Source organism: Castor canadensis, chromosome 15 (assembly GCF_047511655.1).
Source record: "Castor canadensis chromosome 15, mCasCan1.hap1v2, whole genome shotgun sequence".
NCBI lineage: Eukaryota > Metazoa > Chordata > Mammalia > Rodentia > Castoridae > Castor > Castor canadensis.
Genome location: NC_133400.1, coordinates 76,140,947 through 76,157,988, shown reverse-complemented (window position 1 = coordinate 76,157,988; position 17,042 = coordinate 76,140,947). Strand labels below are relative to the sequence as shown.

General features: G+C 37.4%; 1 protein-coding gene across 4 annotated transcripts in view; it reads right to left on the bottom strand.

Moving 5' to 3' along the window:
• The window catches only part of Nebl (nebulette), a 342,415-nt gene that overhangs the window by 42,886 nt on the left and 282,487 nt on the right, over positions 1-17,042 (bottom strand). For all 4 annotated transcript variants that reach the window (XM_074056553.1, XM_074056555.1, XM_074056556.1 and 1 more), the window contains 5 exons: positions 8,121-8,231; positions 7,262-7,372; positions 3,652-3,762; positions 3,376-3,486; positions 1,500-1,604 (listed from right to left, as the gene is read on the bottom strand). In XM_074056553.1, coding sequence (XP_073912654.1) covers positions 1,500-1,604; positions 3,376-3,486; positions 3,652-3,762; positions 7,262-7,372; positions 8,121-8,231 — 549 coding nt within the window. The remainder of the gene's footprint in view (positions 1-1,499; positions 1,605-3,375; positions 3,487-3,651; positions 3,763-7,261; positions 7,373-8,120; positions 8,232-17,042) is intronic.

Sequence of the window (17,042 nt, the reverse complement as noted above, 5' to 3'; positions counted from 1 at the left end):
AGCAACACTATTCTTCCAAGTGCAAAGACGTCCTCATTGAAAATACTAACTCTGTTGTCAATATTACCATTCACTCAGTTTATTTGCCTTCTCCTCTGCTTACTCCTTAACTCTCTCACATGTCTCCCTATCCCTAAGAGCATCTACCCCTTCCAAACTCAAAGCAGAACAAAAGACAAAGGCTCTGTACAGAAAAACAGAGTCATTTGAAGCAAGGCATCAGAGCACAGAATATGTCACTTCTTGACATCTGGGAATCCAACAGGCCCATGGAAGAGTATGCCATGAAAAATGTTTTCCTCCACAAGCTGAAAGTCTGAAATGCTATAGAATCACAGGTATCAAGGGTCTCTGACCCTGCCAGTGGGAATTTTCCATTTCTCAGCACAGTCTTGGGGAGACCACAGAAGTACCTGGCTGGCCAATGTTGAGAGCTGGATGGGGCCTGCCAGTTTAATCAGGAAGCAAAAAAAGATTCCAGAAGCCCTCAAACTTAATAGGATTTACAGTTTTGACTAGACACTTGCCTAACTGCCCAGTGACTGAACCAGTGTTACATTAGGATATTGATTATATGATCAATTTTGATAATTTTATAACAGAAATCAAGTTTATACACCTATCAATTAAGTGTAGGCTCAATCTCTTAATGAATAGTGATGACAGAATTTGACAATGAAAGTTTAGGGATTAGGAACAAACTAGTAAGCCTCTAAGTACATTCTCCATCCAAATAATCAAAAGGCAGGAAGAAAATCACTTCATAGGACTATTTTCATCTTCAAAGTAAAATCAGTATGGAGAGGGGGACTTCTTTCCTGAGTTAAATTTAAAATTTTTAATTAATGATTTAATTATTAAGTGATACCAATAATTATCTCTTGCACCTAATATAAACCTTGAATTGCAAAACAATACTGACAAATTATTGACAATGATACCAGTCATGATGATAATTGGTATTTTTATGATTTTGAAAAAATAAATTAATTTGATGGAAAATGTAATGAGAAAGCAAAATCAGACAACTAGGGGAAAAGAGTGTTCCTTACAAAACATAAAATTTAGTGGGAAGGGCTGGGGATGTGACTCAGCGATAAAGTACTTGCCCAACATGCTTGAGGACTGGGTTTAATCCTCCGCACTGAAAAATAATTTAACGGGGAAACTGAAAAGAAATATAAGGTGGGCATCCCTAACCCAATTCTGAAATCTTTCAAATTTTGAAACTCTTTGAGCACTGACAAGTGGAAAATTCCATCCCTTACCTCAGGTGATGGGTCAGTCAAAACATAGGTGAACCAAAAATATTATATAAAATTACCTTCAGGCTAGGTATATGAGGTATATATGAAGTACAAACAAATTTCATGCTTAAACTTAGGTCCCATCCCCAACATCTTAGCATATATGCAAATATTCAAAATCCAAAAATGTCTGAACTCTTCTGGTGCCAAGCCTTTCAGATGAGGGATACTCAACCTGCAATGGCTACTCACCGCACTAATGTTTTGTTGACTTGTCTTGATTCTCTGAATTTCAGGAGTATCAGCCACAGTGGAATACTTAGAAAGCATTTTCTCTGCTTCATCTTTATACTTTTTCTAAAAATATAAAGTTGATATAAATTTGAAACTGTGTATATGAGAGAGAGAGAAAGAAAGAATAAGAGAGACAAAGAATGATACCCCAAATTGCTGTTTGATGAAACAGCAGGAATGGGGGGAGTGACCAAACAGTTCAGCCGCAGCTTCCCCTCTGCTAGGCTGTGGTTCCCACCAGTCCATTCAGATACCTCAGAGGGCTTGACTCCAGGTCCTTCCTATATTTAGGGCCTCCTCTTTCACGAGCAGTCCTAGACCCTGTTCCAGTGGCCTCATAGCTCCTGTGAGTAACCTGGCTCTCTACAACTACTTTTGTACATGCTTCTAGATTTATGTTTTGCTTTCTACTTTAGGTAAAGATAAACAATTAAAGAAAAGGTACCAGTATTTTTGGAATTAAAAATTTTTAATCTCAGTTCACTATTCACTAGATGAACTATGATGACCTCCAATAAAACCTGGGCAATGTCTTATACATGGTACAAGAGCATACATAATTCTAGGTAATAGTATTGTTCTAAATACTCAACATAGATTGATTTGTTGAATCAATCCCACAAGCAGATACTATTATTGCCCCCATCTGTAACATAGGGAAACTGAGTCATCGAATAGGAAGTATCAGAGCTAAGACTTAAACTCAGACACTTGGGTCAGTGAAATTAACCATTATGAGGTAATGCTGTTAAGGAAATTAACATATGGAAATGCAACACTGTATCATCAGTGCAGCTGCTCCCCCCTCACCTCAAATGTCCATTTGCCTATTTTGTGTGTTTACCTAAGACTTTCACTCAGCTAATAGCTGTAGCCAGTGTCTCCAAGTTCATGTGCCATACATACGAGGCACTGAGGGGAAGAAGACAAGCACTGCAGGACCATGCCAACTGCCTAGTCATCAAGGAGACTGAGACATTTTGACTCCGCCATCTTGATTCTCCCACTTTAAACCAGTGGGTATTTACACTCCTTGCTTATATTTCACCAGAATTCAAACAAATTTGGCCAAATTTTGTCAAAAATTACCTTCATCATAAATTTCATTAATTACACTTAATTCTTTGTTCCATTTTCTGTAACTATTTTAATTTTTTTCATTCCCCTCTATTTTTTCCATTGGGGAGGATATTTTCCATGTAAATTTGATAGCAAAGATAGTACTCACTAATGAATGTGTTTGCCCAAATAAAATTTTAGAAGTAACTTCTTCCATAAATGTTTTCTTTGGAGGTCATTATCTCTCTCACATCCAGATTTTATTTCTGGAGAATATGCAACAGGTACATGTAGGAAATATAAATTTTATCAAGAAAACTTAGTTCTTCCTTAATTTTTAGCTCATTGAATTCTACTTTGTAACTTGTGCAGTTATAGCCACTGTCATTTTATTCAAAGCTATTTTTAAATATTATGCATTTGAAATGATCAAAAGACAAATCTTTGAAATTATGTTTCTCAACTATGAGTAAAGAAATTCTAGGCAAGTGTATAATGGAGTCAAAAATACAATAAAGGTCAAAATGTCCTTGGACTCAAAACAGGGGGCCCCACATGGGGCTTCACCACCCTATAATGTCTATTGAATCAAATATACCTCCCTTGTTCTTTTAATTAGTAAAGTTAATCAAGTTTGGCCAGGATGCTCTTAATAATTGAGTATACTAACCTTAATGCAATGTGTTCCAAAAGCTACCCGCCATCGAGACTCACAGCACACATGGTGACTGAGTATTACAGCACGTTACTCTAAACATCTATATTCTTGACCAACCTGGCTATAGATTTCAGATGCTCTCTTGGCTCGAAGCAAATCCGGGATATCTGCATTCACTTGCATTCCTTTCCCCTTAATTTCATTTTCTAAGTCTTTTGTATACTGTTTCTAAAAGAACAGAAAGTCATCATAGCATTTTGCTTAACGTTCCGTCGCAATGTAGGTATTTATGTGTTTGAATAGCATAGATACCACATGAAAGTAGCATTGACACTCTTGCTTTGTATGTATGTTGGATGTGTTTGCTTGAAATTGAACCTGCTGCTTCCTTACCTGGCTAGCCATCTCGGATGCTCTCTTAGCTCGCTGAACATCCAGAGTGTCTGCACTGACCTGCATTCCCTTCCCTTTAATTTCAGTCTCCAGATCTCTTTTATACTCTTTCTGCAGAAAATGAAACACACAGTTAGTGCTCTATAGTCATTTCATATGCGTGAAAAAAATGTGATGTCATTTTGACAACAGGACCTCATCTTTTGGAATTAAGTTGGGCCCTTATTTCTTTATTTTTGCTGTAGAACAAGAAAGATTTTTAACTTGGGGTAGACATGACATGAAGTGACTTGTTCACAAGTCATCAGGAAGCTTTTGTCTACCAAGCTGAATTCAGAAAAAGAACAGAGAGAGGTGGGAGGACATTTTATATTTCAATATAATAAGCTTGATAAATCCAGTAGTTAATATATAACTCAGTTGATATATAAGTAAGATGTAATTGTAATATTCTTGCTCTTCACAAATTGTTGTGACTCACCTCACTGCTGCCCCCCCCAGTCTAAATCATTCAGCTTGAGGTTAGCCCAAGTCTCTTTGGGATCTGTGGAGTTTAACCAAATCATTCTACCCTATCCCTGGCCCTACATGATTTATTCAGGGATGGATGCACTTCTTTTTCCCTGGAAAGTATCAGAAGAGTCTTTCTTTCCTTCTAGATATAAGAGAAAAAAGATACATCCCAGGAGCTGCTGGAAGCCTCTTCAATCAGAAGAAAACTTGTCTGAGAACTGAAAGCCAGAAACTCAAACTAAATCATGTATCACTTAAGCAATATGTAACTGTTCAGAGTGATGGAAATACGTTCTGGAATAGGTGTCATTTAGGCAATTTTGTTGTGTGAACACAAACCTAGATGGTCTAGCTAATACATCGCTGGACAGTATGCACATTTGGTCTAGCCTATTGCTCCCAAGGCCACAATGAACAGAACAATATAAGTTCAAATCAAGTAAAAGAAAAAAATGAGGCAATCAACAACTCAGTAAAAACAAGATACACAAGGCTGCTGCAAGCCTAACACTATGCAGTTTTACAGTAAACTTTTTTTAATAAGTAGAAGTACATTCTAAAGTAACAATTAGTACAGTAAATACAGACAGCACTAAGATAGTCTACTTATGATCATTATCGAGTATTATGCACTCAACATCATTATATGTGCTATCCCTTTGTAGACTAGCAGCACTGTAAGCATATTTACACTAGCATCACCACGAACAGGTGAGTGACATTTTGCACTTATGACATTACAATGGCGACAGTTGCAATGGGAGACAGGAATTCTTCAGCTCCACTAAATCTTACGGGATCACCATTATACACGTGGTCCGTTATTAAGCAAAAGTCACTCTGCAACATATAACTACACTTGAGTCCTAGCTCACCCATGCCCAAGAATTCCTAAATTGCTCAGTCACAAGGACAATAAATTCACCTACTTTTGCAAAATGTCCACCTTCGGCTAGATTACATGTTATTTATCAAATCATCCCAATTACAAACCCACGTCTTAAAGGGACTCATCACATTTTAAAACTGATTATAAATTTCAGCAAGCTGTGCACATAATTTGTGCTTTTTCTATATGTTATTCTTTACAAATTTTGCTTAAAAATATTAATTATATCCAATTAAATTTATTCTAAAACAATTATTTCCCATAATGTTGACAAACTTCAGACTTACAGATTCTCTCCTCTAACATATATGCTGGTTTACTTATTTATGGTTTTCTAAATAAGATGTTTAAAGTTATTCAAAAACTTTAAAATTGTTGTAAACAAAATTCGCAATATCAGAGAAATATTGTATTTTCCCTATTTTCTACTCATAACCCTACTTTTTACTTAGACTCTTCTGTTTTACTTTTCTTAATAAGACTCATATAATCATGATTAACTTTCAAAGTAATAATATTCAATTATTACAAAGTTTGTAATAAGCTCTCTGTTTACAATAAGCCTGTTTAAAGCCCCAAAACAATATGCTTCACTTGAAGGACAATATTCATGGAATCTGATTTTAAACAGCCACCCAGGTCCCATGGTAGAAGTATATTGCTCAATTTTGCAGGGTAAATTTTCAAACGTAAATGTGTTCTAAAGCACAAAGGCTACATGAGATACTGGTTATGTCACTTATGTTATTGCCCCGTAAGAAAACACCCCCAAACTTGGAAGGTTTAAAAGACCATTATGACATCTACATTCCAAGTGGACAAACTCTAAGGCACCCCCATGTGCTCAGTCAAATGTTTGCTAATGTCCCATTCACTAAAGAAAGTCTCACAGTCAGGTCAAGTCCATAGATATGGTAAAGTTTAACTACGGAGGTCACTGGCATAACAATGTACTACTTTGATTTTACTTGAAAAATCAGCTTTGGATATTAAAAATGAACAATAGCAAGGTCCCAAACTTCACTTGCTAGACAGGTACTCTATCAGTTCAGCCATGCCCCAGCCCTTTTTGCTTTAGTTATTTTTTAGGTAGGGTCTCTCCCTTTTTGCCTGGGCTGGCCTTGGACCATGATCCTGCTATCTTAGCCTCCTAGGTAACTGAGATTACAGGCATGAGCCACCGCACCCAGTATTAGATAGACCTCATTTCTAAATTGGACCCTAATAATCAAGAATCCTATTCATCTCCAATTCCTTTATTTAAACCAATCATGGCTATCTTATTTCTCCAGATAGTGCCCAAACCTGGGAATTGGGTAGCTCCCAACAGTTGGCAGTTCTGGCCTTCCAAACTTCTTGAGTGGAAATCAACCATGAGTCAGCTCTTCCCAACTGTCAGAGTCACATAATGGTTCTCAAAGTGGTCCCACTGAAGTCCCCATCTAATCGGCCTTGAGAAATAAGTGAATCACTCTCCTTAACTGCACCCCAATTTTCTCTCCACATACATTTCTTACAAAGCCACCTTATCCCAAACACTCTCACTCCAGTAATTGTCTTTTTTCCCAGAATCACTGGGAGGGTTCAGAAAGTGTGAAGACAATTCTGGTGTGTTTTTTTTTCTTTTTTGAAAAATACATGTAGGAGCCAGGAGGTCTGTGTTACATAAAGACAATGGTGTTAGACAAACGAATGTGGTCATTCAGAATGTTTAATGCTGCGACCCAAAACTCTGACTCAAAATTTCAGCAGGTGAAGTCAACAGAAGATATTTTAAGAGGATGCAACCACAAAGAAATGATGACTGTTCTCATAGTAAAGTTTCAACATATGGTTTTCAAGTTCTTAGAAAATTGGAAACACAAATACGCCATTCTGTCCTAAAGAAAACATACTATGTAAACATTTATCATATCCTAAATTAACAGAAAACGTGTTGTATTACAGAATAAAGTGTTAGGGATAAGTGTGTATTTAATATTCTATTAAAACACCTTTCCCCAAGCTTCCTTTCATGTATTTAAAGGATACAAACCAAGCAAAAACTGTAAATTTTCAAACAAACAAAATGATTTGAAACAGTTTCCATTCCAAACTGTCAAAGCAGCTCCAAAGCTTTGAGAAATCCCATGCACTAATGAGTTGCTGATATGATTTGTTAAGCTCCAAAAAAGTAGTTTCAGAGTCTGTGGGACGCACCCCACTCACCTCACTGGCTAGCTCAGCAGCCTTTCGGGCACGCTGTATTTCAAGGGTGTCAGTGCCAACTTGCATTCCCTTCCCTTTAATTTCTAACTCCAGGTCCTTCTTGTATTCTTTCTGTAAAAGGTGATATTTTACAACACTCAGACACTCCATGGACAACATATATTTGCAGTCGGTAATGCCAAAATATTGCTAAACATTCAAAAAGAGTAAGAGAGTACACAGCTTACTTTGTCCTATGAGTGATCAACTAAAACTAAACTTTCTGAATTGGACAGAATTCTAATCACTATTCTAGAAAGCTCTAAAGATTTATAGTGTTTAAAAGGCAATCAACCTGGTGAGAATCATCATGGAGAATTGTGCTGGGAGCTGAAGGATAGGGAAGTGGGGACAAATGGATTGATGTTGTAGAAAGAGGATTGACTTGGAGGCCAGTGCACTCGGTAGCCATGTGACATGGGGAATTGCTTTTCTCATCTTGAAACAAGGGATAATAAGAGCTCTATAAGGAATCCACATTGAGGACCAGTGAGAGCACTCAGCACAGAGCCCAGCACTGAGGGGCATTCAGTAACTAAGAGCTTTCTCTTGTCTTCACTTGTCCACCCTTACACTGGCCCTTCCTTCTCCTAGTAAGGCATGATGTACAATCAGCAGTGGTCACTATTCTCATACAACATGGAAAAGAGAGTGTGACTACCAATTTATTTTTAATTGAATACCTAGGGAACTATGAATAGGGCATGGCTACTTATCTAACAAGAGAGCTGTGGCTCATATATAACCCTTGAGAAAGATTTATCATAAGGAAATCAGCTGAAAATGTAAACATTCTCAGCTGTTAAATTAATTTACTCACCTCACTGGCCATTTCAGATGCTCGCTTTGCCCTTTGAATATCAAGAACCTCTGAATTAACTTCCATTCCTTTTCCTTTTATTTCATTTTCTAAATCCTTTTTATATTCTTTCTGTAAGACAAGGATGTGACAGTTCAAAACTTACCAGGAGACCAAATGTGAGCTGTCACACCTGTAATCCCAGCTACTTGGGAGGCAAAAGTAGGACAATTGCAGTTTAAGGCAAACCTGGGCAAAAAGTTAGCAATACACAAGGCATGGTGGCACACACCTGTAATCACACTTATGTGGAGGAAAGAGGCAGGTGGGTCATGGTCCAAGGCCCACCCAAGCAAAAACTTAAGACCTTGTCTGAAAAATAGCTAAATGAAAAAGACTAGAGGCATGAATCAAGTGGTAGAGCACTTGCCTATTAGGTACAAGGCCCTGACTTCAAGTCCCAGTACTGCAAACAGACAAACAACAACAAAATTGTGTGTGTGTGTGTGTGTGTGTGTGTGTGTATCAGGAGTTATTTTAACTGGTGTACTGTTTTACATGTTTTCCAGAGACCACAGACAGGAGAAAATATTACTAAGGAAGAGGGAATTAAACTGCCAAATATTCATGCTTATTGCTTACAGACGCTTCATTTCCTCTTCCATCAACTTTAGGGTGATTTCTGATATTGGTCTTTTCCCTTTCATCCCTTCTACCGATGTGTTTTGGTAACATAATGGGTTTTTTAAAAAATTGCTTTTTAAATGGTGAGGAAGATCTTAAGATGCTTCATATTAATTCTTTGAAGCATCTTTTGAAAAATGATATAAAGTAGAAATATAAATTACCAAAAGAACATGATTGAGAAAGAATGGAAAATTACAAAATCAAAAGTTTAGGGAAGAAAATGTGTTTCTGGGCTGGGGATGTAACTCAGTAAGAACCTCTTGACTACTGGGCACACAGTCCTGGGTTTGATTCCTAGCATGGGAAAAAATAAGGCTCCGTTTTATTCAAAATTTGTAAAGCCAAATAATTTCCTGCAGATTATTCTTTGAATTTCTCCTATTTTAATAAATTTAAGTATCTCAAATGCCTTATGTGAATACTTCTATATAACTTGTTATTCTCTGCTAATGAATCACTTGTTTTCTTATTTAATTGCACTGTGAAAACAATAACTATCGGATTCCTATTAAGCTAAGTTTCATTTATGCTAATTTGTCAGAAGAAAGATGAAATTCCCTTTAGTGATAAGAAATAACGTTCTAGTTAATTCTAGGCTTCATTTCATGTTATTTTCCCTTGGTCCTATAATTAAATTTATTTAAATTAAAGAATTAAATTATTCTGACCTCTGCTCAACTAGTAGCTTGCTAAAAAACCTTGTTTCCTTATTGGTCAATGTGACCTTCAGCCTTGCTTCCAGTCATGGCAAAATGACAACAAAAATACATCTTCTATCAAGTTCAAGGGCAATGGGGTAATCAAACAGAATGAAATCTAAACTGATTCCATAAGTAAGGAATATAGCATCCATTTACAGCTGCATGCTGACACTTATAAAGCAAGTTATCAGTTCATTAAATCACCAAGTGACTTAGGGTCCTTCCTTCCTTCCTTCCCTTTCTTCCTTCCTTCCTTTTTCTTTCTTTCTTTCTTGTGTGTGCTGCTGGGGATTAAACCCAGGGCCTTGAGAATGCTAGACAAGTACTCTACCACTGAGCTATATCCCCAACCACAACTAGGTTTTGTTGTTGTTGTTTGTTTGTTTGTTTTTGAAATACCAGGATATAAACTTAAGGTCTTACACTTGCTAGGCAAATGCTCTATGACTTAGGCCACTCCAACCCTTTTTGCTTTATTTATTATTTCCCACAGTCTCAAGTTTTTGCTCAGTGCAGCCTGGAGCCACCATCCTCCTACTTATGCCTCCCTAGTACTTGGATTACAGGTGTGCACCAGCTTGTTGGTTAAGATAGGGGTCTTGATAACTTTTTGCCTGGATTGGCCTCCAACCTTCATCCTCCCAATCTCTGGTACCCAATGAGCTGGGTTTATAGGCATGCATCATCAATCTGGCCCAAGCTTATTTTTTAGATAGGGTCTTGATAATGTTTTGCCCAGACAGGCCTCAACTGTGATTCTCCCATCTCCACCTCCTGTACATGCAACTTTTAAAAAAAATTTGATATCTCTATAAATTAAAGATTTTTTAACCAGCATTGTTACAGACTAAATGTTGTATCTGTCCCACTTCATATATTGAAGCCCTAACTCCCAGCATGACAGTATTTGTATGTGGGGACTTTTAGAAGATAATCAGGTTTAGATGGGGTTATGAGAGTGGGGCCCCCATGATGGGATTAATGGCTCTATAGGAAGAAAGACCAGAGTTCTGTGTGTGCTATGAGGATGCAGCAAGAAAGTAGCAATCAAAAGCCAAGCAGTAGGTCCTTAACCAGCAACCAAGTCTATCAGCACCTTGATCTTTGGTTCCCAGTCTCCAGATGGAGAAATACCTGATATTTAAGCCATCCAATCTATGGCATATTCCTATAGCAGCCCCAAACTGACCAATACAATAGTCTCCTGGCCCTTTTCCTGTCCTATGCATACGTGCTGAGTAAATATAGTCAAACTGTTATCAATTTAATCCTATGTCTTATTTGACAGTAAAACTCACAGCATCATTATTCTAACCACATCAATCCCTTTCAGAAAATTAGAGACATAATTTTCTCCTTTAAAAAAAGAGGAGGGAATAACAGAAAAAAGCAATGATATGAATTAGTTATCTGTGGATCTCAAAATAGATCTCACATTGTTATTTTAGTGCAAATAATTAAAAGATTCTCCTTTGAAAATTTATATAAGTTGTACATATTTTTAATAGAAAGCAGTAACAGTAGAAAGTTGCCATGTGATTAGTTTTCAACTTCAAAAATTTTATAGGAGTTAGAAATGAGAAGCAATAGAGTGGCAAGAGAATCCTTACAGAGGTTCAATGTGTATTTCAGTATACATACTTTACAACAGTAAACTACATTAAGTGTCTGAAGCCAGTTAAATATTAGAGCCAGGTGGCATTTGCTTATTAAAGAAATTCATGATGATGGACTTCTACATAAAAAAGTAAGCTTCAATTTATTTCAGTGGTTTCAGACATTTCTTTCAGGAATAATGTCTGCAGTTCAAAAATTCAGAAGTAAGAGTTACTGTAAGGAGGAGGAAGGACATCCTGTTTCCATCTTCTTTATACAGTGCTTCTCCTTATGCCAGCTAAGAGGTACCAGTAAATGCTGTGTGGAGATGCTAACCCTTCTTCAGAGGCTTGAGAAATTTCCTCCAAATTCTTAAGGAAACTTTCATATCAAGAAAATTATCTAGAGGATCCAAAATGGCAACAGGGACACAGACACAGACTAATGAGCTCTGTGAATCAGGGACCTTGCTGATGCTGCAGACACACTTGGCTGAGGTAAAGCACAAGGGAGAGGTGAAACTTCAGCACCCTGAACCCCTAGCCCGTGGAAGGCTTCTCCACAACACAATACACTGACAGAACAGGTGGGCCACCACCCCCACATCGCCACTGCTCACCCGCCAGGCCACTGCCGTGACTTCACCCTGCAGGCCCAACAGGTGGCCACACCGCCACCCCACCAGGCCACCACCTTCTGGCCTTCCAGGCCACTGCACCAACAGGCGGCTGCCCATCTGGCTACCGCCCACCCACTGGCCCTCAGGCCCATCAGGCCTCTGCCTTTCCTGCTGGAGCCACACTTGGCAAAAAAAAAAAAAAAAAAGAAAGAAACAAAACTCCGAAACCCCTCAGCCCATAAAAAGCTTCTCCATGCCATGTTACACTGAGAAAATAGGAGAGCTCCAGCACTGCCAGAAGCCAGCTCCAACCTGCCTAGGAGATGCAGACAAACAGGACTGGATGCTAAAGAAGTAACACCAGAAATACTAAGACTGAAATTCTACTGTTCCTAAACTGGGAATTTGTATTTCTTTTCTTTAAGTGTTTGTTTGTCTTGTTCACTGTTTGATTGTCCACCATCTCTCCCTGTTGATTTCTTTGGTTCTCCATTTTCTTTCTTTATCTTCTTTCTTTTTCTTTTTTTCTATTTCTTTCTTGGTTTTGTTAGTTTTACTGTTGTAAGTTAGCTAATACTAAATTACACATAGACCAGGGACAGAAACAATACAATGTGGAATGATGGGAAGATGAAAAAGGGATGGAAACCATTTCCTCCCCCCAAAAAAATTAGTACAAGATTCAGAGGGAAAAGAAGAAAATGGATACCCAGATCCAAACTGCAACAAAACAAAGATAAACTATATCAAGAAATCCAATGAAGTCCACAAGAATACTCTGAAAGAAGAAATCCTGCAAGTAATCAATGAGAACTTCATAGAGATGTTGCTAGATATGGTCAACCAAAACATACAAAAGGCACTCAAGGAATTCCAAGACAAAAAAAAAAAATAAAGAATATGAGAAAACACAAAAACAAATAAATGAACTCATAGGAGCCCTAAACAAACACTAAAGTGAAACACAGAACACCATAAAGAGAGATAAATGAATTAAGAACAAAAATTGACAGTTTTAAAGAGGAAGTGACCCATGATATGGAAAACCTCAGAAAAAAGAATGAAACAGAAATACAAACCAAAATGGAAGGCCAATCCAGCAAATTAGAACAAGCAGAAGACAGAATCTCAGAACTTGAAGATGAAATGGAAATTAAAGGAAAAACTGAAGAACTATTAGTCAGACAACTCAAGACCTGTGAAAGGAATATGCAAGAACTCACCAACTCCATCAAAAGACCAAACCTGAGAATCATGGGCATTGAAGAAGGAGAAGAGGTGCAAGCAAAAGGAATTCATAATATATTCAACAAAATAATAACAGAAAATTTCCCAACTCTAGAGAAAACTATGTCCATTCAGGTACAGGAAGTCTCCAGGACTCCAAACAGACTTGACCAAAATAGAACTACCCCATGACACATTATATTAAAACAATAAGCACAGAGAATAGAGAAAGAATATTGAAGGCTGTAAGAGAGAAAAAACAAAATAACATACAAAGATAAACCCATCAAAACCACAGTAGATTTCTCAACAGAAACCTTAAAAGCAAGAAGAGCATGAAGTAAGGTCTTCCAGGCACTGAATGACTCTACCCAGCAAAACTATCATTTAAAATAGATGGAGCAATAAAAGTCTTCCATGATAAGCAGAAACTAAAACAATATATGGCCACCAAACCACCATTAAAAAGAGAGTCTTCAAGGAATTCTGCACACAGAAAGTGAAAGCAAACAAAACCATGAAAGAGCAGGCAGTACCAAATCACAGGAGAAGAAAAGGCAAGAAAGTAGAGAGTAACATTGATTCAGCTCCACAGATTCAAACCCTTAAACAACAAAGACAACTAAATGACAGGAATCACCACATACCTATAAATACTAACACTGAATGTTAACAGACTCAATTCCCTCATCAAAAGACACCACTTGGCAAATTGGATTAAAAAGGAAGATCCAACAATCTGCTACCTACAGGAGACCCATCTCATCAACAGAAACAAGCACTGGCTAAGGGTGAAAGGCTGGAAGAAGATTTACCAAGCCAATGGCCAGGGGTAGCAATACTTATCTCAGACAAAGTAGACTTCAAACTTACTTTGATCAAAAGAGATAAAGAAGGACACTCCATACTAATAAAAAAGAAATTACACCAAAAGGAAGTAACAATTATCAACCTATATGCACCCAACATCAATGTACCCACTTTCTTCAAACATACTCTGAAGGACCTAAAAACATATATAGACTCCTACACAGTAGTAGTGGGACTTTAATACCCCCATCACCAATAGAGAGGTCATCCAAACAAAAAATCAATACAGAAATTCTAGAACTAAATCACATCATAGATCAAATGGACCTAGCTGATATCTACAGAATATTTCATCCAACTTCTAACAATATACATTCTTCTCAGCAGCCCTTGAACTTTCTCCAAAATTGATCATACCTTAGGGCACAAAGCAAGCCTCAGCAAATGTAAGAAAATAGAAATAATCCCATGCATTCTATTTGATCATAATGCATTAAAACTAGAACTCAACAACAAAAACAGTAAAAAACATGCAAGCAACTAGAAGCTGACCAACACATTGCTCAATGATCAATGGGTCATTAAGGAAATAAAAGAGTAAATTAAAAGGTTCCTGGAAGTTAATTAGAATGAAAACATGACCTACGGGAACCTATGGGACACAGCAAAGGCAGTCCTAAGAGGAAAGTTTATAGCCATGAGTTCATATATTAAAGGTCAGAAAGATCTCAAATCAATGACCTAATGCTACATCTCAGAGTCCTACAAAAACAAGAACAAGCAAATCCCAAAACAAGCAGAAGGAGAGAAACAATAAAAATAAGGGCTGAAATCAATGAAATAGAAACCAAAAAACCATACAAAGAATCAATGAAACAAAAAGCTGGTTCTTTGAAAAAATAAATAAGATTGACAGACCCCTGGCAAACCTGACTAAAATGAGGAGAGAAAAACCCAAATTAGTAAAATCAGAAATGCTAAAGGGGAGATAACAACAAACACCATGGAAATCCAGGAAATCATCAGAAACTACTTTGAGAACTTATATTCTAATAAATTTGAAAATCTTGAAGAAATGGACAGATTTCTAGATACTTACGACCATACAAAACTGAACCAAGAGGATATTAATCACCTGACTGGATCTATAACACAAAATGAAATTGAACCAGCAATAGTATCCCAAAAAAGAAAAGTCCAGACCTGATGGATTCTCTGCTGAATTCTATCAGACCTTTAAAGAACTAATACGAACCCTCCTTAAATTGTTCCATGAAGTAGAAAGGGAAGGAACGCCACCTAGCTCATTGTATGAAGCCAATATTACTCTCATCCCAAAACCAGATAAAGACACCACCAGAAAGGAGAACTATAAGCCAATTTCCTTAATGAACATTGATGCAAAAATCCTCAATAAAATAATGGCAAACGGAATCCAACACCACATCAAAAGATCATCCACCATGACCAAGTCGGCTTCATCCTAGGGATGCAGGGGTGGTTCAACATACAGAAATCTATAAATGTAATATTAATAGAAGCAAAGACAAAACCACTTGATCATCTCAATAGATGCAGAAAGAGCCTTCGACAAGATCCAACACCACTTCACGATAAAAGCTCTAAGAAAACTAGGAATAGAAGGAATGCTCCACAACATTGTATAGGCTATATATGACAAACCTACAGCCAACATCATACTCAATGGTGAAAAACTGAAACCACTTCCCCTAAAATCAGGAATGAGACAAGGGTGCCCACTATCCCCATTCCTATTCAATATAGTAGTGGAATTCCATGCCAGAGCAATTAGGCAAGAAGAAGAAATAAAAGGAATGCAAATAGGTAAAGAAACTGTCAGAATTTCCCTATTTGCAGATGATATGATCCTATACCTTAAAGACCCAAAACACTCTACCCAAAAAACTCCTAGACACCATAAACAGCTACAGCAAGATGGCAGGATACAAAATCAATTTACAAAAATTCTTAGCTTTTCTATATACCAACAACGAACAAACTGAGAAGGAACATATGGAAACAATTCCATTTACAGTAGCCTCAAAAAAAATCAAACACCTAGGAGTAAACTTAACAAAAGATGTGAATGACCTCTATAAGGAGAACTACAAACCCCTGAAGAAAGTGGTTGAGGAAGACTACAGAAGATGGAAAGATCTCCTGTGCTCATGGATTGGTAGAATCAGCATAGCAAAAATGGTTATACTACCAAAAGCAATCTACATGTTTAATGCAATTCCCATCAAAATCCCAGTGACTTTCATCACAGAGATTGAAAAATCCACCTGAAAGTTCATTTGGAAACACAAGAGACCACAAATAGCCAAGCCACTACTCAGGAAAAAGAGCAATGCTAGAGGTATCACAATACCTGACTTCAAACTATATAACAAAGCAATAACAATAAAAACAGCATGGTACTGGCACAAAAACAGACATGAAGACCAGTGGAACAGAATAGGGGATCCGGATATGAATCTACACAACTATACCCACCTTATTTTTGACAAAAGTACCAAAAATATATGATGGAGAAAAGATAGCCTCTTCAACAAATGTTGTTGGGAAAAGTGGTTATCTGCCTGCAAGAAACTGAAACTAGATCCATGTTTATCACCCTGTACTAGTATCAACTCAAAAGGGATCAAGGACCTTAATATCAGACCAGAAACTCTGAAGTTGGTACAGGAAGGAGCAGGAAACACTTTGTAAGTAATAGGTATAGGCAAGAACTTCCTCAATAGAACCCCAGCAGCTCAGCAACTAAAAGAAAGAATGGACAAATGGGACTTCATAAACTAAAAAGCTTCTGCACCACAAAAGAATGGTCTCTAAACTGAACAGAACACCCACAGAGTGGGAGAAAATATTTGCCAGCTACACATCAAACAAAGGACTGATAACCAGAATATACAGGGAATTTAAAAAACTAAATTCTCCCAAAACTAATGAAACAGTAAAGAAATAGGCAACTGAACTAAACAGAACTTTCTCAAAAGAAATTCAAATGGCCAAAAAGCACATGAAAAAATGCTCACCATTTCTAGCCATTAAGGAAATGCAAATCAAAACCACACTAAGATTCCACCTCGCCGCTATTAGAATAGTCATCATCAAAAACACCACTAACAACAGGTGTTGGCGAGGATGTGGGGAAAAAGGAACCCTCATACACTGCTGGTGGGAATGCAAGCTAGTGCAACCACTCTGTAAAAAATTTGGAGGCTTCTTAAAAACCTAAACATGGATCTGCCATATGATCCAGCAATCCCACTCCTGGGG